General features: G+C 42.6%; 1 protein-coding gene across 2 annotated transcripts in view; it reads right to left on the bottom strand.

Moving 5' to 3' along the window:
• Nucleotides 1–1,587: 1,587 nt before the first annotated feature.
• Nucleotides 1,588–26,809, bottom strand: part of tbc1d4 (TBC1 domain family, member 4) — a 120,520-nt gene continuing 95,298 nt past the window's right edge. For both annotated transcript variants that reach the window (XM_055870924.1, XM_055870923.1), the window contains 7 exons: nucleotides 22,031–22,195; nucleotides 21,439–21,597; nucleotides 20,783–21,027; nucleotides 16,484–16,643; nucleotides 10,149–10,318; nucleotides 9,022–9,198; nucleotides 1,588–3,984 (listed from right to left, as the gene is read on the bottom strand). In XM_055870924.1, the coding sequence (XP_055726899.1) occupies nucleotides 3,745–3,984; nucleotides 9,022–9,198; nucleotides 10,149–10,318; nucleotides 16,484–16,643; nucleotides 20,783–21,027; nucleotides 21,439–21,597; nucleotides 22,031–22,195 (1,316 nt within the window). In that variant the 3' untranslated portion in view covers nucleotides 1,588–3,744. The remainder of the gene's footprint in view (nucleotides 3,985–9,021; nucleotides 9,199–10,148; nucleotides 10,319–16,483; nucleotides 16,644–20,782; nucleotides 21,028–21,438; nucleotides 21,598–22,030; nucleotides 22,196–26,809) is intronic.

Here is a 26,809-nt window from a genome sequence, read left to right as displayed (position 1 = left end):
GCCTTTTATGCTCGCTTCGAGGCAAGCAACATTGAAGCATGCATGAGAGCACCAGCTGTGCTCTCTAGTCCCTGTGCAAAAGAAAGCAAAGGTAACCTGCCTCAATGACTATCGCCCCCACGTCGATAGACATGAAGTGCTTTCATGGCTGGTCATGGCTCACATCAACACCATCATCCCGGAAACCCTATACCCACTCCAACTCGCATACCGCCCCAACATATCCGCAGATGACGCAATCTCAATCTCACTCAACACTGCCCTTTTCCACCTCGACAAAAAGAACATCTATGTGAGAATACTGGTCATTGACTACAGGTCAGCGTTAAACACGATAGTGCCCACAAAACTCATCAATAAGCTAAGGACCATGGGACTAAACACCCCACTCTACAACTGGATCCAGGACTTCCTGACAGGCCGCCCTCAGGTGGTAAGGGTAGGTAACAACACAATTGTCCTGCTGATCCTCAACACGGGGGCCCTTCAGGGGTGCGTGCTTAGACCCCTCTTGCACTCCCTGTTCACCCACGACTGCGTGGCCAAGCACGACTCTATAGGAAGGAGGTCAGAGACCTGGCAGTGTGGTGTCAGGACAACAACTCTCCCTGAACGTGAGCAAGACAAGGGAGCTGATCGTTGACTACTGGAAAAGGAGGGCCGAACATGTCCCCATTCCAATCAACGGGGCTGTAGTGAAGCGGGTCAGTAGTTTCACATTGCATGGTGTCCACATCACCAACAAACTATCATGGTCCAAACACACCAAGACAGTCATGAAGAGGGCACAACACCTTTCCTCCTCAGGAGACTGAAAAGATTTGGCATGGGTTCCCAGATTCTCAAAAAGTTCTACAGGTGCACCATCGAGAGCCTCCTGACCGGTGTCATCACATCCTGGTATGGCAACTGCTCTGCATCCGACCGTAAGGCGCTACAAAGGGTAGTGCGTACGGCACAGTACATCACTGAGGTCACGCTTCCTGACATCCAGGACCTATACACTAGGAGGTGTCAGAGGAAGGCCCAAATTGTCAAAGACTCCAGCCACCCTAGTCATAGACTGTTCTCTCTGCTACCGGACGGCAAGCGGTACCGGTGCGCCAAGTCTAGGTCCAAAAGGCTCCTTAACAGCTTCTAACCCCAAGCCATAAGACTGCTGAACAAATAATCAAATGGACACCTGGACTATTTATATTGACCCCCCTTTGATTTTACACTGCTGCTACTGCTGTTTATTATCTATGCAGTCACTTTACCCCTACCTGCATGTACAAATTACCTCGACTAACCTGTACCACCGCATCGCACCAACCTCGTTATTGTTATTTAATTGTGCTACTTTTTATTATTTTTAACTTTATTTAGTCAATATTTTTTAAACAATTTTTTAACCCCATTGTTGGTTAAGGGCTCGGAAGTAAGCATTTCACGGTAAGGTCCACACCTGTTGTATTCGGCGCATGTGACAAATAATATTAGATTTGATTCATGCAGATATATTTTGGACATTTTCTGAAATTACAATGCAGTTAAAAAAAAGGATTTACAATTATTTTAAGTGAAAGCAACCACTCGAGACACAGGTGAATAGAAAAAAGGCAGTCAAGGTGTGATTTATTGAAGTACACGTGACATTTTTCTTTGTGAGGCCTCGTTTCAACAAAAACAGGCAATCGACGTGAATTAAAACACAATCGGCGTTATTCCGTAGTAGTGATTGAACTATGCGACGATGTAGGCTACCTACACAGACGCAACAGTAGGATAATGAACATTGCAAACACTCAAGCCAGCCATTAGGGCTTCCCATATATCACCCTCAATCACGGTCATAAGCTTATCTCCGATTCAGGGTAGATAAGGAAGACTGCATTCATGCTTTTATTTGGCACTTATGAGTTAACACAAGAACATGACTTTAATCTAGTTCATTCTCTGATGATCGACGATGGTTGGCCAGCCTACATTTCCAATGGAGCATCTTTGTAAGACATGAATCTCAAGATAGCAAAAGGACGGTTGTCTTTGTATGACCCAGAACTAGATCTCTTTTTAGCTTGTTTAACATGAAAACACAAAGCGTTGAAACACATGAAAACACAGAACATTTTGAAACAACTAAACACTGACCGTGTTGAAAAACAGCGCTGAAATAGTAACAGTGATCATTTGATTAAATAGAAGAAAAAAAACACTTGCGTGAATTATAATACACTTCTAGTTGCTAACCATTTAGCAACGAAAGCATTAAAACCTCTTTGGTTCCAAAGGCAGTACAGGAGAGTACATTAAGGCAAATAACAATGAAACCACAACCAACACCCACCCTAAGAAAAGCACTGATATGAAAAAGAAATAAGCATTACATAAGCAATTTCCACGACGACGACTAAGAACCGTCGAATAAGTGAAGCCTGTGTCATACAGATGTAATATCTTAATTTGACCACTCTGTTGTCGCAAGGATTTTCCTGCACATCAGGAAATGCGAATTGTAATTGTGTTTCAGTTTTAAAAAGGTTTCTTAAATTGATTAAACTTGATTTATCCTAACTAAAAACGTATCAATTTATTCATATTTTTTGGTGAAATGTGGGATATGCTGCTTAAGTAGCTATAGAAGAACATCACCATTCAGTTCTGTGGGTGTTGACTGGTTGTGAAAGGGTTGTGGAAAAACCATCACCTCGATGGTTACGGGCTAGTTGATGACGAGGGACCATGTCGGATAGGCTTCGTCAACCTTTAACGTGTGTGGATCGGCTGCAGTAGCCTAATTCAAAGAATTTCCACATGGAGTGCCGTTCGTATTTGTATCAACTCTGTGAAACATAACAGTTCCTACATTGTGCACACACGATTGACAGATTGACAATCAAAAATAAACATTGTTTCAACATTTCAGAAAGCAAATAATAGAAATCATCCATATTACAAAGACCCACATATGCTACATGTCCACTTGGTCAACTTTCAGTAATTGCTTTCGGTTCACAATACAAAAAAATGAACAGTGTAACACCGTTTGCAACATTATTCAACATTCAACTTTTTAAGATAAACATATTTTTTTTAAAGCTGCAGGCAGGTCAGCGTTTAACAGTCGATATCAGACGAGAGCTTATTTCATTTTTTTATCATTCTTTTTTACTTGTTCTCTCTTCTCAATCAGAATCATTGGAGAACATGACTCAGATGTGAAGGTGGGATAAAACAGTACGAAGGAAGAGAGAAAGTCCTGGAGACAGTGTGTGTGTGTGTGTACTGTCCTGGAACATAATGAAAAAGTGTCTGTCCCATGATGTCAGCTGTTTGTGGTGTGTGAGCAGTGACATTCAACTCAGTCTGCTCTCCAGCCTAACGGAGAGTGCGAAGCTTCTTTATACTCTTCTTGTGTCCTGTGTGAGCGCACACAGACACACGCACGCAGGCGCGCACACAGCACATTCAAAACAGACCACATTGCCATACTGTCAGTGTCTGTCTGTCGAAATGGCGACCCATCACATAGGAACTACACCATCTGTCTTAAAACGACAACACATACAGACACAATTACAGGGCCTAAACATGTATGGCTAAACAGTTTCACAAATGTAAATAGTCCCAATAAAGTTTGGTTTTCAAATTCAGAAATTCTATTCATCCATCGTCAGAGTCCTCTCTCTATGTCAGTTTTATCCATCTACCTGTCCATTCTCCAGAGTCTCTCCCTCACCTTTGCCTTCCACTCTTCCCCCATTAGGGCTTCTTGGCGGTGGGCTTGGCCTTGCCGTTTGGCCCCTGGGCAGGCTTGACCATGTGGGTCATCTCCACGTCAGCCAGGGCGTCCTGGGGCAGGCAGGAGCGCATGCGCTCAATAGTCTTCTGGTAGGACTGGCGCTCCTGCTCCAGCGAGCGGATCATGTGCTTCATCTTTGACTCGCGTGACAGGAAATTCTCCACCGTGGCCTCCAGGCTCTGGATCTTCTGACGTGCCGCCTAGGAGAAAGAAGAGAAGAATGGATGATTTTAGACAATTAAAACATGGGATGGGTGCATAGAGGGTAGTGATGGGGGAATAAATCAATAGTTACATATTGCGAAATTACTTTGGATTACATTATATTGATACTTTGGGCTCTATTTTAACAAACCTAGCGCAATGGTAAATATATGAGCTGCCGCTAGCTGGCGGTAGCACAGAAACTCACTGCCTTCCTGAAGACAAACAATGTATACGCTTCAGTCTGGTTTTAGACCCCATCATAGCAGACTGCACTCGTGAAGGTGGTAAATTACCTTTTAATGGCGTCAGACCAAGGCTCTGCATCTGTCCTCATGCTCCTAGACATTAGTGCTGCTTTTGATACCATCGATTACCACATTCTTTTGGAGAGATTGGAAACCCAAATTGGTCTACACGGACAGGTTCTGGCCTGGTTTAGATCTTATCTGTCGGAAAGATATCAGTTTGTCTCTAAAACCCTGTAAATGTCGGTGTTCCTCAAGGTTCTGTTTTAGGACCACTATTGTTTCACTATATATTTTACCTCTTGGTGATGTCATTTGGAAACATAATGTTAACTTTCACTGCTATGCGGACGATACACAGCTGTACATTTCGATGAAACATGGTGAAGCCCTTCCCTGGAAGCCTGTGTTTCAGACATAAGGAAGTGGATGGTGGCAAATGTTTTACTTTTAAACTCGGACAAAACAGAGATGCTAGTTCTAGGTCCCAAGAAACAAAGGGATCTTCTGTTGGATCTTAATCTTGATGGTTGTACAGTCGTCTCAAAGGACAGCTTTTTTTCCATCTACGTAACATTGCAAAAATCAGAAACTTTCTGTACAAAAATTATGCAAAAAAATTAATACATGCTTTTGTCACTTCTAGATTAGACTACTGCAATGCTCTACTTTCCGGGCAACCCGGATAAAACACTGAATAAACTTCACTTAGTGCTGAACACAGCTGCTAGAATCTTGACTAGAACCAAAATATTTGATCATATTACATCAGTGCTAGCCTCTCTTCACTGGCTTCCTGTTAAGGCGAGGGCTGATTTCAAGGTTTTACTGCTAACCTACAAAGCATTACATGTTCCTACCTATCTTTCCGATTTGGTCCTGCCGTACATACCTACACATACGCCATGGTCACAAGACGCAGGCCTCCTTACTGTCCCTAGAATTTCTAAGCAAATAGCTGGAGGCAGGGCTTTCTCCTATAGAGCTCCATTTTTATGGAATGGTCTGCCAATCCATGTGAGAGACGCAGACTCGGTCTCGACCTTTAAGTCTTTATTGAAGACTCATCTCTTCAGTAGGTCCTATGATTGAGTTTTTTATTTATTTCACCTTTATTTAACAATAAAGGACTATTGGCAAAATAGGTATTGTAGCCCAAGGAGTGACTGATGGACCTCTTCAGCTAGCCGGGAGATGGGCCTAGCATAGGCTAGCTCCAGGCTAATTGGTGCTTGCTTCAGGACAGAGACGTTATCCGGGAGAAGCCATTTGGATAGCAGCTAGATAGCTGCGCTGATCCAGGTGAAGAGGTTCAGAGCTTGCGGTAGGAATCCGGGGGAATATGCAGAAAAAGAAGTCCGATAAGCTCTGGGTTGAATTGCGCTGTGCAGACTGGCAGAAGTTGTCCGTGCTAAAGTGTAGTCTGGCCCAGGGGTGTGATGGTGAACGGAAAGGCATTGGAGCGACGAACCACCCTTGCTGTCTCTGCCTGGCCGGTTCCCCTCTCTCCATTGGGATTCTCTGCCTCTAACCCTATTACAGGGGCTGAGTCACTGGCTTACTGGTGCTCTTCCATGCCGTCCCTAGGAGGGGAGCGTCACTTGAGTGGGTTGAGTCACTGCCGTGGTCTTCCTGTCTGGGTTGTGCCGTGGCGGAGATCTTTGTGGGCTATACTCTGCTTTGTCTCAGGATGGTAAGTTGGTGGTTAAAGATATCCCTCTAGTGGTGTGGGGGCTGTGCTTTGATAAAGTGAGTGGGGTCATATCCTGCCTGTTTGGCGCTGTCCGGGGATATCGTAGGACGGGGCCACAGTGTCTCCCGACCCCTCCTTTCTCAGCTCCCAGTATTTATGCTGCAATAGTTTGTGTCGGGGGGCTAGGATTAGTCTGTTATATCTGGAGTATTTCTCCTGTCTTATCCAGTGTCCTGTGTGAATTTAAGTATGCTCCCTCTAATTCTCTCTCTCCATCTTTTTATCTCTCTCTTTCTCACTTTCTCTCAGAGGACCTGAGCCCTAGGACCATAACTCAGGACTACCTGGCCTTGATGACTTCTTGCTGTCCCCAGTCCACCTGGTCGTGCTGCTGGTCCAGTTTCAACTGTTCTGCCTGCGGCTATGAAACCCTGACCTGTTCACCGGATGTGCTACCGTGTCCCGGACCTGCTGTTTTCAACTCTCTCTCTACTGCACCTGCTGTCTAACTCTGAAAGATTGGCTATGAAAAGCCAACTGACATTACTTCTGAGGTGCTGACCTGTTGCACCCTCTACAACCACTATGATTATTATTATCTGACCATGCTGGTCATCTATGAACGTTTGAACATCTTGGCCATGTACAGTTGAAGTCGGAAGTTTACATACACTTTAGCCAAATACATTTAAACTCAGTTTTTCACAATTCCTGACAATTAATCCTAGTAAAATATCCCTGTTTTAGGTCAGTTAGGATCACCACTTTATTTTAAGAATGTGAAATGTCAGAATAATAGTAGAGAGAATGATTTATTTCAGCTTTTAATTCTTTCATCACATTCCCAGTGAGTCAGAAGTTTACATACACTCAATTCGTATTTGTTAGCATTGCCTTCAAATTGTTTAACTTTGGTCAAACCTTTTGGGTAGCCTTCCACAAGCTTCCCACAATAAGTTGGGTGAATTTTGGCCCATTCCTCCTGACAGAGCTGGTATAACTGAGTCAGGTTTGTAGGCCTCCTTGCTCACAAACACTTTTTCAATTCTGCCCACATATTTTCTATCGGCCCCCTTTTTCCACCAAACGTAACGATGGTCATTATGGCCAAACAGTTCTATTTTTGTTTCATCAGACCAGAGGACATTTCTCCAAAAAGTAAGTTATTTTTCCCCATGTGCCCTAGTCTGGCTTTTTATGGCGGTTTTGGAGCAGTGGCTTCTTCCTTGCTGAGCGGCCTTTCAGGTTATGTCGATATAGGATATATCAATATAGATATCAATATAGATTGATATCGATACTTTTGTACCGGTTTCCTCCAGCATCTTCACAAGGTCCTTTGCTGTTGTTCTGGGATTGATTTGCACTTTTCGCACCAAAGTAAGTTCATCTCTAGGAGACAGAAGGCGTCTCCTTCCTGAGCGGTATGATGGCTGTGTGGTCCCATGGTGTTTATACTTGCATACTATTGTTTGTACAGATGAACATGGGACCTTCGACATTTTGAAATTGCTCCCAAAGATGAACCAGATTTGTGGGGGTCTACAATGATATTTCTGAGATCTTGTCTGATTTCTTTTGATTTTCCCATGATGTCAAGCAAAGAGGCACTGAGTTTGAAGGTAGGCCTTGAAATACATCCACAGGTACACCTCCAATTGACTCAAATTATGTCAATTAGCCTATCAGAAGCTTCTAAAGCCATGACATCATTTTCTGGAACCATGACATCATTTTCTGGAATTTTCCAAGCTGTTTAAAGGCACAGTCAACATAGTTTATGTAAACTTCTGACCCACTGGAATTGTGATACAGTGAATTATAAGTGAAATAATCTGTCTGTAAACAATTGTTGGAAAAATTACTTGTGTCATGCACAAAGTAGATGTCCTAACCGACTTACCAAAACTATAGTTTGTTAACAAGAAATTTGTGGAGTCGTTGAAAATGTAGTTTTAATGACTCCAACCTAAGTGTATGTATATACATATATGTAACATATATAATCGTGAGAACCGCAATACATATCGTATTGGCACCTAAGTTCCGTGATAATATTGTATTGTGAGGTCCCTGGCAATTCATAGCCCTAATACAGGGTGTGTCAAACTCGTGTCGAACTCATTTCACAGAGGGCGGAGTGTCTGCGGGGTTTCGCTCCACCCTTGTACTCGATTGATGAATTAAGGTCACTAATTACTAAGGAACTCCCCTCACATGGTTGTCTCGGTCTTAATTGAAAGAAAAAAAGAAAAAACAACTGTAGAGACTCGGCCCTCCGTGGAATGAGTTTGACGCCCTTGATTTACACCATGTTTTTAGAAGAATAATGATATGGGACAATGTAGTAGGTAAATGATTGACTGAGTGGCTGTGTCGTTTGGGTGTGTGTGCATCTGGCATGTGGGTGCCTGCTTAAAAACACAGTAGAAACATTAAGACTAGTACGTTCTCTGTTTCCTGTTAACATTTACTAAGGGGTTTCACTCTCCAAATCTGTGTCAATCCTTAACCCCTGCGATTCCTCAGCTGTGACCTAATCTGCAGACAGACAGACTTTTAATGGTCTAGAGTATGGATTAAAAAGGGAGAATTTCTTGGACGGAGAATTGAGACTCATTCCTTTATCTTTCTTATACTGTGTTTGGGGTTGTGCTCTGGTGACATCTACTGGCAGACAGAAGCAGTGCATATCGACTCCAAAACATGTTTATTTCTATGTTCTGTGTGTACTGTATATACTGTGAGCGTAGTACCAGACAGCTTGCATACAAAGGGAAACAGAGGGACAACAGAGGGACATCTTAACCCATAACACTTGACAAGATAAGCATCTCTGAGGAAGGCATCTGACACACCGAAATGGAAGCCTGTCTGTTTGCCCCTACATTGAACCTCAAAGATCATTGCTGACATTTTTGGGTGCTCCTCTTTCTTTTTCTGGGATATTCATAACGTAAAGAGTAGAATAGAATAGAATCTGGGGTAAGATGGCTTTTTGGACTATATTGTGTCTTATGTACTCCTGGAGTGCAAAGTGAATTGCCCTGAGGAAGCAATAAAGTTTGAATTGAATTGAGCCTGTTTCCCACCTGTAGTTTCTCCAGCAGATCCATGTTCTGTTTCTTCAGCTGGTTGTTGGTCTTCTCCAGTTTATCCAGGCGGTCTGAGTTGTTTGACTGGAGCACAGCATCCACCGTCTCGTCCTGCAGCACGTGGTACTCCACCTCATACGCGTGTAGCTGCTTCGAGATGTCCATGTCCAACACCTGGCAACCCACATAATTACAAAGTATATATACCTGGCAACCCAGAGTTGAAAAACATCAACTTCTGTGTCAAACACCTGGCAACCTCGAAGAGAAAGTCAAAATCCCCCACACCTGTACAGTCAGGTAATAAGTAGAAAAAACAAGAAAAATACAAATAAAATCAGTGCTGGAGTTTACTCACGACCTTTTAATAAACATTTGAACCCAGATCTGCTACTCATAAGACATAAGCACAGTCTGTGTGTACTATTAAAAAAGCAAACCAAGAGCCACAAAAAGGTCTTTACAGTCCCCCTTGGGCAGGGTGTGTGTCATGTGCTCTGTTATGGATTGTCGTCATAAAACAGAGCAGGCCCTAGTGGCTTGCCTCTTCCACAACCTCGCTCTATATTTATGGCCAAAGTCATTTTTTAGAGCTTATGCCTACAAGCACTGCACTCATCATGAGCACTCATGGGTTTGAGCTACACAATAGGGCTACATAATCAAATAGAATAGTGCTTTATTGTTCATTGTTGAAATGAAAATGTGTCTCTTTGCTCTGCCCAACCCCGAGACAACACACACACACACACACACACACACACACACACACACACACACACACACACACACACACACACACACACACACACACACACACACACACACACACACACACACACACACACAGCATCTATGGAGTTCAGAGTTAAGTGCCTTACTCAAGGGCCCTATATAATGTAAATGTAGGGCCAGTTTCCCATACCCAGATTAAACCTAGTCTTGGACTCCGGGGCGCTTCAATGGAGAATCTCAATTTTGTGCATCCCAAGATTACACGTGTGCATCCCAAGATTACACGTGTGCATCCCAAGATTACACGTGTGCGTCCCAAATGGCACCCTATTCACTATATACCACCAACAGTGAATTCTCACTTTAAATGCATCCTCCCCCATCTGTACCTTTGAGATGGTTTCCTCCATCTGGGTGTGGGTGAGGTTGGGAATTGTAGTTTTCAGGTAGTCCACGATGGTCTCAAAGCTATCACACTCCACTATCTCCCCTTCGTGACTGCTCAGTAGACACAGAGCCACCTTAAAGATCACTTCACTCCCCTGGGCGAATAGGATATCTATGACATAGAACACAGAGACAAGGGCTGAATGTGTGTGTGTGTTTGTTTGTGTGAGAGAGAGAGAGAACAGAGACGGTAGGAAAAACAGCAAACAGCTTCTCTTCTTCAATGTAATTCTGATTCAATGTGAGTGAAATGGTTTGAAGATAAGGGTGTGAAACTGACTGTAAGCCACAGGTTTACACATAATTGAGGAAGTACAGTGGCACACCTAGGACTGTGGCGGTCAGGACATTTTGTCAGCCAGTGATTGTCAAACAAAGAACTGCCGGTCTCACGGTAAATGACCGTTAATTAACATAAACACATTTAGCATCTCCTGGCTTCCACATACAGCCTACAAGCCACTGATGCAGAACTTTGGAACATCTACATTTTAAAAAGTCTAATAAATCCATGCAATATAGCCTACACCTGATCTGGCTATGCCATATTGCTGTGGGCTGCACTAGTTAATTTAGCAGACAAGATTTGCTTAGAATACCGTGGCATTATTTTTTAGTATGAAGAACACAATTGAACAAAGCTGAATAAAATAGAAAGGATATTTTCTCCAAACAATTTGAGGGGGTGCGCACATGCGGCTATTCTGTGTTGAGCAGTTAACAAAGAAACAGGTCCTCCTATATGCTTAATTAGAGTTATTTATGCAACTTTAGTTGTGATACAAACGCTGGGCTATATGTTTAGATTTTTTATACATTCTAAGGCTGCATGATTTGAAAAAAGTTGCATGAAAGGCATAAACTCTGCTTTGTTTTTTTGAGCAGGCTGCACACACTTCATCAGTCTCTCATTCACAATTTGACAAGCATTTGATAATGCCTCAAATTTCCCGGTGGCATCCCTTTTGTGGTCGTAATGCCCCCTAAAAAAGGTATGCCTTTTGCAGCCAATGGTCGTTGTGCCCTTGGGCTGATAATATTTATAATTCGCTCAGATATCTCAATTCTTATTAGCCAATGCCCTTCACGTGATCGGGTCCTTCTCACAGGCTACAAGTGAAGACAGAAACATCGGGATGCAACTGTTCGCGACGTTATCGAATTCCGAGGCGCATATTGAAGATGTTGGAAGAACTGTCCACATTTACTATTCGTCAGCCAACAAGATGAGTAGGCCTAACGAACAGCAGAGCCCCACCTGTTTAGCAAAAACAAATATATAGAGTAGCAGACAAAAGTTTGAACACACCTACTTATTCCAGGGTTTTTGTTTATTTTTACTATTTTCTACATTGTAGAATAATAGTGAAGACATCAAAACTATGAAATAACACATATGGAATCATGTAGTAGCCAAAAAAGTGTTAGACAAATCATAATATATTTTATGTTTGAGATTCTTCAAAGTATCCACCCTTTGCTTTGACGACAGCTTTGCATGATTCCATATGTGTTATTTCATAGTTTGTTCTGAGTGTTCTGACTTGATGGTCCACATGTAGCCTATAGCCTGTTTTAGAGAAATGTAATCATTGAATATTGTAAGAGCTTTCAATGTCTGCTTATGTGCCCCCTTTATTTATCCTATGGTTCTGACTTGGTGTACAGGGAGAATACTGTAAGAACAGCCCATGTTCTGAATTCTGTCTGAACAAATAGTTATATTGAGTACGTCCATCCTAGCTCGCTCATTGTCTTAACCAAAATTACGGATTGCCTCTTATCCGCTCGTCGTTCCCTTATGCCATAGTTTGTACATCTCAATTGTCAGTAGAAACCACATTTGTTTAAGCAAGTCAGCCATATCAGCTATGTTTTTTTTTTAAATGGCAGTAAATGAGGCTGAATGAACTGTTTCGCTACCAGACAAGACAAGTCTACGCTGATAGCCAGGTGTAGCAGTGGTAAGGATTCACTCCATGGTGCTGAAAGGAAAGCTCTGCTGTTGGGACAGTTTTATGTCGGCCCTAACAGTTTGTGGGCACCGTTTGTCACCGTTATAGTGCAATTAATGTATTGTTTAGTGTTGTGCTATGTAATGGCTTTGCTGGCATGCAACATAAATAGATTTTTTTAGTTTGCCCCACTAAGACTTACATGATAAAATCACTCCTGTATCCCCATTAGTACAAAGGTTTACCTATTCTATACGAGATAGAAATATTCCAATAATAGTCTGGGACAGTTCTGGGATGCGATAGATCCCAAACGAATACAACCACTACTTTTTTTTATAGCAATGTGACTGACTCAACAGATCAGAACGTTTAAGCTTAAAATGTTAATAAACTATTAGGCCATTTTTTTCACATTATAAGCCCAGCAATGCGCACACTGCAGTAAGCTATAAGTGCGAATGTTCCAAAATGCAACCAATTAAATCAGGAAAACACCCTTCTCAAAAGTGACCACAAATGCGATAATGCATGTAATGCTTTAATTATATAGGTGTATTTTTATGGTGAAAATAATCTTCCACAAACCTAAAACTCACACGCTGCATATGCCAATTAGGCTCTATTACCGGTTGTAAAGTGGATTAATGTGTTTCATTTTATTAAGTTATTTGGCCACTTTAGTTGTGATACAAACCTTATCAAAACATTTAGGCTAGGCTACATGAGGTGTGCGACTATGATATGAAGTCAAAAACAAAAGAGGCATACGCTGTTTCTTGCCATACTAGCTGTGCTTCATTCGGTGATAATATATAATTCACAAGTGACAGGCTAATAGACTATTAGACAGACTACCCATTAGACTATTCTTGATTTAATCTGGTCTTTACATGTACTTAATAATGTGTGTGTGAAATTTGTTTTGATTTAGAATGGACCATTATCATCCACCTGTCTAGAAAGCGCATTCGGAAAGTATTCAGACCCCTTGACTTTTCCATATTTGTTACGTTACAGCCTCAATCTACACACAATACCCCTTAATGACACAACGAAAAGAGTTTTTTTTTTTATGTTTGCAAGTTTATTACAAATAAAAAACAGAAATACCTTAGTTTATTTGAGTATTCAGACGCTTTGCTATGAGACTCGAAATTGAGCTCAGTTGCATCCCGTTTCCATTGATCATCCTTGAGATGTTTGTACAACTTGATTGGAATCATCCTGTGGTAAATTCAATTGATTGGTAAGGCACACACCTGTTTATATAAGGTCCCACAGTTGACAGAGCAACCAAGCCATGAGGTCGAAGGAATTGTACGTAGAGCTTTGAGACAGGATTGTGTCAAGGCACAGATCTGGGGAAGGGTACCAACAAATTTCTGCAGCATTGAAGGTCCCCAAGAACACAGTGGCCTCCATCATTATTAAATGGAAAAAGTTTGGAACCGCCAAGACTCTTCCTAGAGCTGGCCGCCTGGCCGAACTGAGCAATTGGGGGAGAAGGGCCTTGGTCAGGAAGGTGTCCAAGAACCAGATAGTCACTTTGACAGAGCTCCAAAGGAGATGATCGTGGACTTCAGGAAACAGCAGAGGGAGCACCCACCCTATCCACATCGACGGGACAGTAGTGGAGAGGGTAGAAAGTTTTAAGTTCCTCAGCGTACACATCACGGACACACTGGAATGGTCCAACCACACAGACAGCGTGGTGAAGAAGGCGCAGCAGCGCCTCTTCAACCTTAGGAGGCTGAAGAAATTCGGCTTGTCACCAAAAACACTCACAAATTTTTACAGATGCACAATCGAGAGCATCTTGTCAGGCTGTATCACTGCCTGGTATGGCAACTGCTCTGCCCACAACCGTAAGGCTCTCCAGAGGGTAGTGAGGTCTGCACAACGCATCACCGGGGGCAAACTACCTGCTCTCCAGGACACCAACACCACCCGATGTCACAGGAAGGCCAAAAAGATCATCAAAGACAATAACCACCCGAGCCACTGTCTGTTCACCCCGCTATCATCCAGAAGGCGAGGTCAGTACAGGTGCATCAAAGCAGGGACCGAGAGACTGAAAAACAGCTTCTATCTCAAGGCCATCAGACTGTTAAACAGCCATCACTAACATTGAGTGGCTGAGGCCAACATACTGACTCAACTCCAGCCACTTTAATAATGGAAAAATGTATGTAATAAATGTATCACTAGCCACTTTAAACAATGCCACTTTATATAATGTTTACATACTCTACATTACTCATCTCATATGTATATACTGTACTCTATACTATCTACTGCATCTTGCCATATTGATGTAATGTATCACTAGCCACTTTAAACAATGCCACTTTTATATGTTTACATATCCTACATTACTCATCTCATCTCATACGTCCCGTGTAGCTCAGTTGGTAGAGCATGGCGCTTGCAACGCCAGGGTTGTGGGTTCGTTTCCCACGGGGGGCCAGTACAAAAAAGTATGAATGTATGTACTTGTAAGTCGCTCTGGATAAGAGCGTCTGCTAAATGACTTAAATGTAATGTAAATGTAATATGTATATACTGTACTCTATACCATCTACTGCATCTTGCCTATGCTGTTCTATACCATCACTCATTCATATATTTTTGTATGTACATATTCTTATTCATTCCTTTACACTTGTGTGTATAAGGTAATTGTTGTGAAATTGTTAGGTTAGATTACTCGTTGGATATTACTGATTTGTCGGAACTAGAAGCACAAGCATTTTGCTACACTCGCATTAACATCTGCTAACCATGTGTATGTGACAAATAAAATTTTATTTGATTTCAATTTTTTTCTTTTTTTTTAAGAGTTCCTCTGTGGAGAAAGACAACCATCTCTGTAGCACTCAACCAATCAGGCCTTTATGGTATGGCCGGACGGAAACCACTCCTCAGTAAAGGCACATTAAGACAACCCACTTGAATTTGCCAAAAGGCACCTAAAGGACTCTCAGACTGTGAGAAACAAGATTTTCTGGTTTGATGAAACCATGATTGAACTCTTTGGCCTGAATGCCAAGCGTCACATCTGGAGGAAACCTGGCACCATCTCTACAGTGAAGCATGATGATGGCAACATCATGCTGTGGGGATGTTTTTCAGGTGCAGGGACTGGGAGACTAGTCAGGATTGAGAGAAAGATGAACGGAGCAAACTACAGAGAGATCCTTGATGAAAACCTGCTCCAGAGAGCTCAGGACCTCGGAAGGTGAAACTTCGCCCCAGTCTAACAGGACAACGATCCTAAGCACACAGCCAAGACAATGCAGGAGTGACTGAATGCCATTGAGTGGCCCAGCCGGAGCCCAGACTTGAACCTGATCTAACATCTCTGGAGAGACCTGAAAATAGCTGTGCAGAGACGTTCTCCATCCAACCTGACAGAGCTTGATAGGATCTGCAGAGAATAGGAGAAACTCCCCAAATACAGGAATGCCAAGCTTGTAGAGTCATACCCAAGAAGACTTGAGGCTGTGATCGCTGACAAAGGTGCTTCAACAAAGTACTGCGTAAAGGCTCTGAATACTTACGTAAATGTGATATTTCATACATTTGCACAAATTTAAAAAACTGTCATTATGGTGTATTGTGTGTAGATTGATGAAAAAAATAAGATTGAATACATTTTTAGAATAAGGCTGTAACCTAACAAAACGTGGAAGAAGTCATGGGGTCTGAATACTTTCCGAATGCAATGTAAACAGCGAATGGAGGACGCTTTTTCCGTGATTCATTTCTATGCCAGCCAGGTAGGCTATACTCCTGTTGTAAATATAAGTAACGTTCTTAATATTAGGAACGTTGAGAAAAAAATATAGAAGACCTAGCCTATAGAAAGCTGATGGGATCCTCCAATTTTTAATAGAGGACGAAACTCTTGTTTTCTCACGCAATTGCATAGCCTATAGAAATGTTGCGCAACATGAGCTCATGGGCTCTCATGAAGTGTTTAATTAGATTTTCGATCACATTTGCATTGATGTCAGAGTGATTAGAGGGACAATAGAGTGCTGAGTACCAGCCAGTTTGCAAGTTTGGTAGGCCATCAGCAGCATCAGAGCTTGGAGAAGCCTAATTACCGTGACTAAGCGGTCACGTGGAATTTGACTTCCGTCATGACTCGTGACCGCCGGTGTGGCAGTAACAGCCCTAGTAACAACCGTAACAGCCCTAGGCACACCTGGGACATTCAAAAATATCCACATACAAATGTTCAGTGGCTATGTGTGACAAGGTCTGTCGATAAAATGAATCCGCACATACTTCCTACTGTATAATCAGTTGCTTACCAAATATCCGTGCGACGAATCCGAGTGGGAACTGGGAGGCAAAGAGTGTGAGGAACCATGGGGCTGCGTAGAGGCTGGGGCAGATCTCGTGTTCCTCCAGGTGGTTGTACAGCTCCCTGTGGTAGTCGTGCAGCAGCCTGGACAACTGGTACATCTGAATCTGAAATATACACACACACAGATCAGTACATATCTGTGGTAGACATGCGGCAGATACAGCTGTAAAACAGGCACATCTGGCTATGCAGGGGCCACAATCAGATCAGACTATCAACATTTTCATTCAACATGTACCCAAGAGAGCCAGAGGCTTGCCTACTACTTACTAAAACTACATACTGTGTACTAATCACACTACACACCGTTCAGTAAAAATGAATGCAGTAAGCAACAAACATCAACGTACCAGGCTCATCCATACTGAGAATGCACAATTACATTATTTTCCTGCCATTCATCCATTTTGGTACAGCACGTCACCTTACGTGATTATTAGCTGTTGTCAAACACACATGGGTCTAGAAAAACTCCACTCCTCCTCAATAGTGTGCAGGAAATGCAACTAGATAAAAAGCTGAAATGAGTAAGAAACCCTGGCATTTAAACCCTGCTCAATTTCCAAAATGTCATATACTACACAACTTTCTATTTTCGCACACCAAAAATGCCTACTATTTAGAATACGGGTGTTTGTACACGGCCATACTGACCAGGATTACATGCACATCAATATCCCGTTATTATTTGGGATACTCAAGTATTCTGTTTGAGTTGGGGAAGAAGGTAGTCTAGCGGTCAGAGTGTTGGGCCAGTAACTGGAAGGTTGCTAGATTGAATCCTCGTGCCCACTAGGTGAAACATCTGTTGATAGGCACTTAAACCCTAATTGCGCCAGAGTTGCCATCAATAATAGTTGATCCCTGGCTGTGACGCCGTTCTGTCTCAGGGGGAGTGGGATATGCAAAAAAACACATTTCCATTTCACACCACACACAAATATAAGCACCCCCTATTTGACCTTTGTCAAATTGAACGTTATATCCCGTTTACAATAAGCTCGTATCCTGGTTTTGAGAAACCTGAATAAGATGCTTGGGGTATGCTGATCTGGATAACGTGGCATGTTAACATCTTATCCCATTTACTGTTGTTGTTTTGTTGCAGTCTGCACAGGCTCAGATTGCATAGTATCACCTTTGAAATTCAGATGGGAACAGAAAATAGTTGGAATAGTTATTCAAGTCTGGACACTGACTGTAGGACTTACATCTAGCCTTTTATAATATTAACTCCTGCAGAAGCAAGTGATTATTGCAGTAAAATTATAGAACAAATGTACATTTTGTCTCTGGAAGAAGAGTGGAGAAATATGATTTATTTATTTCATCTTGAGAATATTCATGCATAGTGACCATGTTGTGTCGCCTAAACCGCCTAAACGCCCCCCCCCCCCCCCCCCCCCGCAACATAAAAGCTGACAGTATTTCACTTTCAACCACATAGTATTTCAGTTCATCTTGGATGCATATTCTATCAGAAACATGTTTGATCAATTTTCAGAGCTTTTCAACAAAAATTTTGTTCTGTAATTTGGAAATATTGCACGGAAATTATCCCCGGTCCCTAAACATCTTTGCTCCATGAGAGAAGCAGAAATGCAAGAGAAAGCAAGTAGATTGTTGATGATGCGGTGATTCTATCGATTTATGACATTCTGATGAGCAAGGCTTTATTTAGTATTATACAGCATCAAGTAATGACAGAAGATAAGCTGCATGTACTGTATCTAATTATAGACAAGTTTAAGCTGCAATGGGTAACTTTATGGGCGACCCGACCAAATTCACATAGAAATGTGAGTTATACAGTAGATCTGCCATTCTAATTCAAAGCAAGTCTAAGAAGTGGTAGATCTGTTCTATGTGAGCTAATTTTAGCTTCTTCCCGTTCTTAAGTTACATTTTTGCATCTTTCATGTTTGGTTTTGAATACCAGCTTCAAACAGCTGAAAATACAATATTTTTGCTTAAGGAAAATATATTTCACAGCGGTTTAGATGGTACAATCATTCTCTACACTATACTTGCTTGTTTTGCCACCTAAACTGACTTTAGGCGAACTATTCGAATTTTAGCAACCAAGGAAATGGCGAAGCGATTTCTGCATAGTACATCTATAACTAACAAATAGCCTACCCAATGTCGAAAATGCTAATTAGAAAAATATCTAAATTATGCATAAAAAATATTTCTGCCGCCCATGGGCAAAATAGGAATGTTTGGTTTATTCCAAAAATACCAACATACTAGGCTCATCCTTACTGAAAAGGCCTCTTCCAATGTGCAATTGTGCTTGTTCCCCGGCATTCGTTCATTTTGCGAATTCGTACGAGATAAAGAACCAAAATGAGTGTAACAACCTGGAATTTAAAGCATACTTAAACATTTATATTTTCTCATTCCCAGAGTACTATGAACACAAGTACAGTTATTTGGACATGGCCATAGTCAGACATCAGCCTTGAAACACACTTACAACACAGTACACATATAGAATACATACATGCAGCATCTGGCTAGATGTTTTTACATAGTTATTACTCCTGAACACCTGACTGCATAGGCCTACCGCTGATTTGATGATAGCTTACTCCTACTCCACACAAAACAGTCAGAAAGGGTAGCTAACAAGATAAACAGCTACCAACCACGCCGTCTCCTAAAAGTAGACAGACGATCAGATACCTTACTTTCCTCACCCCGACACGGCTCCTTAGAGAAGAGAATAACAACAGATGAAGACCCGAAAATGACCCTAAACTGAAGCAAGCATGCTCCAGCCCTGACAGAATAGTCCCGATAGTTGAACCTAGCGAGCGCTTAAAAAGAATCACAAATCAAATGTTAAACCCACCCAGTTACTAAGAGCGGAAGGTTTGTCAACACTGCTAGCCAATAGAGAACAAATAAAGAAACAATGGAGACAAACGTTCGACCTGTGTGAACTTTGGGTTGGCCTTAGCAGAGCCCAATAAGAACACAGTTAAAGGCCTGAGACGGCAGTGGTTGGTCATAAACCAGCCCTGAGTTGCCAGATAGATTAAACATTACCACGCCTGCTTGTGCATTTACCAGTAAGAACAGGTTACATGGCTAAGCTAGTAAAGTTGTATAGCCAAGACTAACAGAACGAACAGTACAGTTTGGAAGGTTTGGTTATTGTTTGCTGTATGTGATAGTAGAGCGGTGGCCTGAGGGAACACACCTAATGTGTTGGGAGAAGTGTCATGAACTGAAATGTTGCGTAATATTTTGAATTGTATTTAACGGCTTTAATGTTGCTGGACCGCAGAAAGAGTAGCTGGGGATCTTTAACAAAAACAAATAAATCCATCATCGTTCTATTTCACAGGTGAGAACCCCTTGTGAGATTGCTTTATTTTCAAGAGGAATGGAACCCTACTCCTACCCACTGTTGCCCTAGCTTCTGTATTTCAAAAAGAAAATAACTGAACAGACCTCGCAAAAGTGGAACGAGCCCCGACATGAGTGACCAATGATTCATTGACACAAGCGTCACTATGTACCATTTGTGCCAGGGTGTTATTGTGCTGAATTATTTGTGGTGAAAGTGCTAGCAAGTTGTCATTGTTATCACATACAGGTAACTGCCTAAATAAAGGAAACCAATCACTCAATCAAATATATTTTATAAAGTCCTTTTTACATCAGCAGATGCCACTAAGTGCTTATACAGAAACTGAGCCTAAAACCCCAAGAACAAGCAATGCAGATGTAGAAGCACGGTGGCTAGGAAAAACTCCCTAGGAAGCTAGGAAGAAACCTAGAGAGGAACCAGGCTCCGAGGGGTGGCCAGTCCTCTTCTGGCTGTGCTGGTGGAGATTACAGAGTTCTTGAAGATGTTCAAACGTTCATAGATGACCAGCAGGGTCAAATAATAATATCAGTGGTTGTAGAGGGTGCAACAGGTCAGCACCTCAGTAGAAAATGTCAGTTGGCTTTTCATAGCCGAGCATTCAGAGGTCAAGACAGCAGGTGCGTAAGAGAGATATCATTTTATCCCTTATTTACTAAAGTGTTTCCATTATGTTGGCAGTTACCTGTACTTTCTTAGGTAATACCATATAAACACCAGGTGAATACTAGATTAAAGTACCAGAATTATTATTATTATTATTTTTTTTTTAAACTGGGCTTTTAAATAAAGCATTACCGAAATGTCCTCTTAGATGTCCGGCAAACATCACCCTCCCTCCCATTCATTCATCCATCCCCCTACCTGTAGAGAAGTCATGTCAGGCCTGTATTGTCTGCGGAAGCCCAGGTCGTACATCAGGAACTTGAGCATGTCAAAGGCCTGGTCCTCACTCATGTGCAACAGCAGGATACCTGCCACAAAGCTGATGCCCTGGCAGTAGCCCACCTCAGTGTCTAACAGAGAGTAGGCCTTGAGCAGATTGTAGAGGGACAGCTGCCCTGCACCCAGCTGGGCTGAGAAGTACTGGTGAGTGGGGAACGTCCGACCTATTGAATTCATTCAAATAAGAAATAAATACACCAATCAATCAACTGGTGTGTGCTTGTTTTTGTGTGTGTATGTATGCTTGTGTATGTACCAGAGGAGGCTGGTGGAAGAAGCTATAGGAGGATGGTCTCATTGTAATGGCTTGAATGGAATAAATGGAGCGGATTCCATGTGTTTGATACCCTTCCATTTATTCCATTCCAGCCATTACAACGAGCCTGTCCTCCTATAGCTTCTTCCACCAGCCTCCTCTGGTACATACACAAGCATGCGCACACATGGAGTATTACTGGGCAGTGTGAGGCTTCAGCAGGTCCTGGTGGAGTGTTTGTGCAAGTGTGTGTGTATGCATGCGTGCGTGCGTGCGTGCGTGCGTGTGTGTGTGTGTGGATGCATGCACGTGCACATACCCAGGTCAACTAGTATGGAGTGCTGCTGGGCCGTGAGCTGCTTCAGCAGGTCTTGGTAGGGGGTGTCTGGGGCGTGGCGGCCGGGGGGCAGACGGTGTCTCAGGCGGTGTTGCTGAGAGAGGAGGAGCCACACCTCCCCACGCCTGCCCTTAGGGACACCTGGGGACAGAGATGAAGATGTTTTGGAGTACAGAGCGTTGGATGTGTCGGGAGGATGGAGAAAGTGTAGGATGTGGTAGGAAGATAAACACATTACATTACACATGCAATACATAGATTAACAAAGACAGGCAACCATACTAATACAGACATACAATGCGCACACACACACACACACACACACACACACACACACACACACACACACACACACACACACACACACACACACACACACACACACACACACACACACACACACACACACACACACACACACACACACACATACACACACACACACACACACACACACACGTACAGACAACAGATGTCTGGGGCAGCTGCAGAAAGAGGAGGGACTTCAGCACACACACCCCCACCCACCCACTCAACACACACACCTCAACACTAATCTCTCTCTCTTGCTCACCCTTAGAGATTGCATTGTGGACCTCCTCTTTGTCCAGCGGGACGACCTTGGCTCTGCCCGGAACGCTCAGATTCTTGTCCCAGAAGGCTAGCACATCTTTAATGCACGTCCCCACTTCCTGGTAGTCCAGCTTCATCTTCCGGATGTGCAGCTCGTCTCGACTTGCTAGTGGAGAGGTCACACAGAGAGGTCAAGAGGTCAGAGAGAGATCAAAGCAGTGTTAATTTCGGCAACGAAAATAGTGATGAAAATGTTACATTTTTCAGTGGCAAGTGACGAAATGATAACTGGCTATATAGACCCAGAAAAAACTAACTAAACAAAAAATATTTTTCATTTCAGTTGACGAAAACGACACAATTATCTCTGTGACTAAAATCTGACAAGTAAGTGGACTGGACAAGAGTTTTTGGAGACATTAAGCGCTTTTCAGTGTTATTTGTTTGGTCCAATGAAAAGCATGAATGACATTAGCAGAATTGTAGCCTCTGCCGAGTCCCCAACAAACGGATGTTCCAGTTTTCAGGGGAAATGGAAAGAGAGCTTGTGACTTCCGCTTTTGAATGTTAACAAGCTGACACTCCATCTTAACTCTTCCATGTTTACTAGATTGGTTGAACAGTGCAGAAGAGAACCTCCCTAGACAGTGTTTTTTCTTCTCGTCAAGACCAGTAGGTAGGGGGATCTAGTTTCAGGTGTTTGTTTTACGCCTACTACGCTAGTTAGGTTAGCAGAATTGTAAGGCTTTCTCATTTCAATGTTGCAATACAGTATAAAATAAACACCATGCCCAGGTCATTCACGAGTCACCTCTTTGCCCGGCAACTGGTCACCAATTTGGTTGCGACGAATCATTGACTAAAAAAAAGGGGCAACGTTTGGAGCCACTTTACTTATCATGTTGATTCAAACAAGACCAAACGCAACGTTTCCACAGGAGAAGACAGCATTTGCACCAACAAGTTGACAGGGAAAAATACTACAAACCTCAAGAGACATCTGGAAGTGCATCATTCCAATATATACGCTCATGTAATAACAGAGTGATAATGCTAGCTAGTTAGGTTGCTTCAACCTATCAGACCACTACTCTCACACGGTCCCGTGTGGCTCAGTTGGTAGAGCATGGCGCTTGCAACGCCAGGTTTGTGGGTTCATTTCCCACGGGGGGACCAGGATGAATATGTATGACCTTTCCAATTTGTAAGTCGCTCTGGATAAGAGCGTCTGCTAAATGACTTAAATGTAAATGTACTTACGACAGAAATCTGATTACAATATAGCTACAGTATGCCAAGTTGCGGGGCTCCAGACTGCTACCACTGTCGCATTTTGCGTGTTTTTGTCGCTGGGGCCTGTTTTGCTGAGATCTGCTGCTGTGGTGAGCGAGCCACATGATGTGGGCTCCGGGAGAAAGAAAAAAGGCTACTGATTGTATGACATTTCAAAATCTAATTGCGGGAAATACATAGCTTTGGAAGCAACTACTGTTGTTCTCAGCTTTCTGTGGGTCAAATCTCTTAATAACGAGTTCAATAGGAACTATTTTACAACCAAGATATTTGAGATGGCTTTAAGATCTGAAACATGCAATTGCGAGTGCATAGGGTAGTAGGCTATAACTGCAAAAAAAAAAATTTACAATACATTTAATGTTAGATTAATACATGACTACAGTACGTGCAGTGGGGAGTGGTGGAAAAAGTACCCAATATCCATACTTGAGAAAAAGAAAATATACCTTAATTGAAAATGACTCAAGAAAAAGTGAAAGTCACCCAGTAAAATACTACTTGAGTAAAAGTTAAAGTATTTGGTTTTAAATACACTTAAGTACTTAAAAGTACAAATAATTTCTCATTCCTTATATTAAACAAACCAGATGGCATGATTTTTAATTTACGGTTAGCCAGCAGCACACTCAAACACTCAGAAATAATTTACAAACGAAGCATTTGTGTTTAGTGAGTCCGCCAGATCAGAGGCAGTAGGGATGACCAGTGATGTTCTCTTGATAATTGGACCATTTTCCTGTCCCGCTAAGCATTCAAAATGTAATGAGTACTTTTGGATGTCAGGGAAAATGTATGGAGTAAAAAGTACATTATTTTCTTTAGGAATGTAGTGGAATAAAAGTAAAAGTTGTCAAAAATATAAATCGTAAAGTACAGATACCCCAATAAGCTACTTAAGTAATACTTTCAAGTATTTTTACTTAAGTACTTTACACCACTGGCAGTGGGTATTATATTTAGTGTTAGCGATCTAGCGAGATTTCCACTTCCTCAATTGGTGAATTAGCCCCAAAATAAATTATGCCTTGATATTAGTGCACATAAAGATGTAAACACATATCTCTTTTGAACAACAACATTTGAAAAATGCTGGAGCCCTATTTTAACAGTAAAATATAACAATAATACCCTATTGTCAACGCACAATTCATGACAATCACTGGATTAGGTTGCCTATCAAAATATCTTGAATCATGCATTCCTGCTTGGACATGTTAGAATCTAGATGAAACACCATATTTCTTAAATAGTCTACCACCTCAATAGTCTTACACAGTCTAAAGCACTGTAAATGATTTTATAGGGTGATTCGTGTTTTGTTTCTGGATGGTGTAAAAGTGTTAATTCACAGTTAAATGTGTGTATTCCATCCAGACATTCTACAACTAGTTGTGTTCCAGAATCACAAACAGAAGTGAGACGCAAGCGAGAGATTTGTGACCCTCCCAAAAATAAACAGGAGACAGAAACAACAGCTTGACAGGAACTTTGGTGTTTTTTATACATAGCCTATCTACCTCTGATATCAAACTAATGCTAACTATATCCCATCAGACATCACTCTAGCTATCGCCTTGGATATCCAACTCCAGCTAAAACTACCTATGCTTACTACCCTATATGTGACCCGATTCAAGAAACTAGGCGTATGTCGCAAGTCATGACTTCACAGCAGAGCCACTTGAACGTAAAAAAGTTTACCGATGATGCAGATGTAAAACCTGAGGACCCATGCCAAATCTTTTCAGACTCCTGAAGGGGAATAGGTTTTGTTGTGCCCTCTTCACGAGTGTCTTGTGCTTGGACCATGATAGTTTGTTGGTGATGTGGAAGCTAAGGAACTTAGCTCTCAACCGGCTCCACTACAGCCCCGTCGATGAGAATGCGGGCGTGCTTGGTCCTCCTTTTCCTGTAGTTCACAAACATCTCCTTTTGTCTTGATCACGTTGAGGGAGAAGTTGTTGTCCTTGCACCACACGGTCAGGTCGCCAACCTCCTCCCTAAAGGCTGTCTCATCGTTGTCGGTGATCAGGCCCACCACTGTTGTGTCATCGGCAAACTTAATGATGGTGTTGGAGTCGTGCCTGGCTGTGCAGTCATGACTGAACAGGGAGTACAGGACGGGACTGAGCACGCACCCCTGAGGGGCCCCCGTGTTGAGGATCAGCGTGACGGATGTGTTGCTACCTACCCTTACCACCTGGGGGCGGCCCATCAGGAAGTCCAGGATCCAGTTGCAGAGGGAGGTGTTTAGTCCCATGGCACTATGGTGTTAAACACTGAGCTGTAGTCAATGAATAGCATTCTCACATAGGTGTTCCTTTTGTCCAGGTGTGAAAGGGCAGTGTGGAGTGCAATAGAAATTGCATCATCTGTGGATCTGTTGGGGCGGTATGCAAATTGGAGTGGGTCTGGGGTTTCTGGGATTAGGGTGTTGATGTGAGAAATGACTAGCCTTTTAAAGCATTTCATTGCTACAGATGTGAGTACTATGGGTCGGTAGTCATTTAGGAAGGTTACCTTAGTGTCCTTGGGCACAGGGACTATGGTGGTCTGCTTGAAAGATGTTGGTATCCACACTCAGACAGGGAGAGGTTGAAAATATCAGTGAAGACAATTGCCAGTTGGTCAGCGCATGTTTGGAGTACACGTCCTGGTAATCCATCTGTTGATCTGTTTGAAGGTCTTGCTCACATCGGCTACGGAGAGCGTGATCACACAGTCGTCTGGAACAACCGGTGCTCTCATGCATGCTTCAGTGTTGCTTGCCTCGAAGCGAGCATAAAAAGGCATTTAGCCTGTCACATCCGACGAGCGTCGGAGCCGGTGTAGATGATTCATTCTTAGTCCTGTATTGACGCTTTGCCTGTTTGATGGTTCGTCGGAGGGCAAAGCAGGATTTTTTAATAAGCTTCCGGGTTAGAGTCCCGCTCCTTCAAAGCGGCAGCTCAACCTTTTAGCTCAGTGCAGATGTTGCCTGTAATCCATGGCTTCTGGTTGGGTTACGATGTCATCGATGCACTTATTGATGAAGCCAGTGAACGATGTGGTGTACTCCTCATTGCCATCGGAAGAATCCCGGAACATATTCCAGTCTGTGCTAGCAAAACAGTCCTGTAGTTTAGCATCTGCTTCCTCTGACCACTTTTTTATAGACTGAGTCACTGGTGCTTCCTGCTTAAATTCTTTCTTGTAGGCAGGAATCAGGAGGATATTTTTATGGTCATATTTGTCAAATAGGAGGGAGAGCTTTGTACGCGTCTCTGTGTGTGGAGTAAAGGTGGTCTAGAGTTTTTCCCCCTCTGGTTGCACATTTAACATGCTGATAGAAATTAGGTAAAACTGATTTAAGTCTCCCTGCATTAAATTCCCCGTCCACTAAAAGCTCGACCTCTGGATTAGCGTTTCCCTGTTTGCTTATGGCGGTATACAGCTCATTGAGTGCGGTTTTAGTGCCAGCATCGGTCTGTGGTGGTATGTAGAC

Source organism: Salvelinus fontinalis, chromosome 19, assembly GCF_029448725.1.
Source record: "Salvelinus fontinalis isolate EN_2023a chromosome 19, ASM2944872v1, whole genome shotgun sequence".
NCBI lineage: Eukaryota > Metazoa > Chordata > Actinopteri > Salmoniformes > Salmonidae > Salvelinus > Salvelinus fontinalis.
Note: the sequence above shows the minus strand (reverse complement) of the source record. Positions and strands in the feature narration are given on the sequence as shown.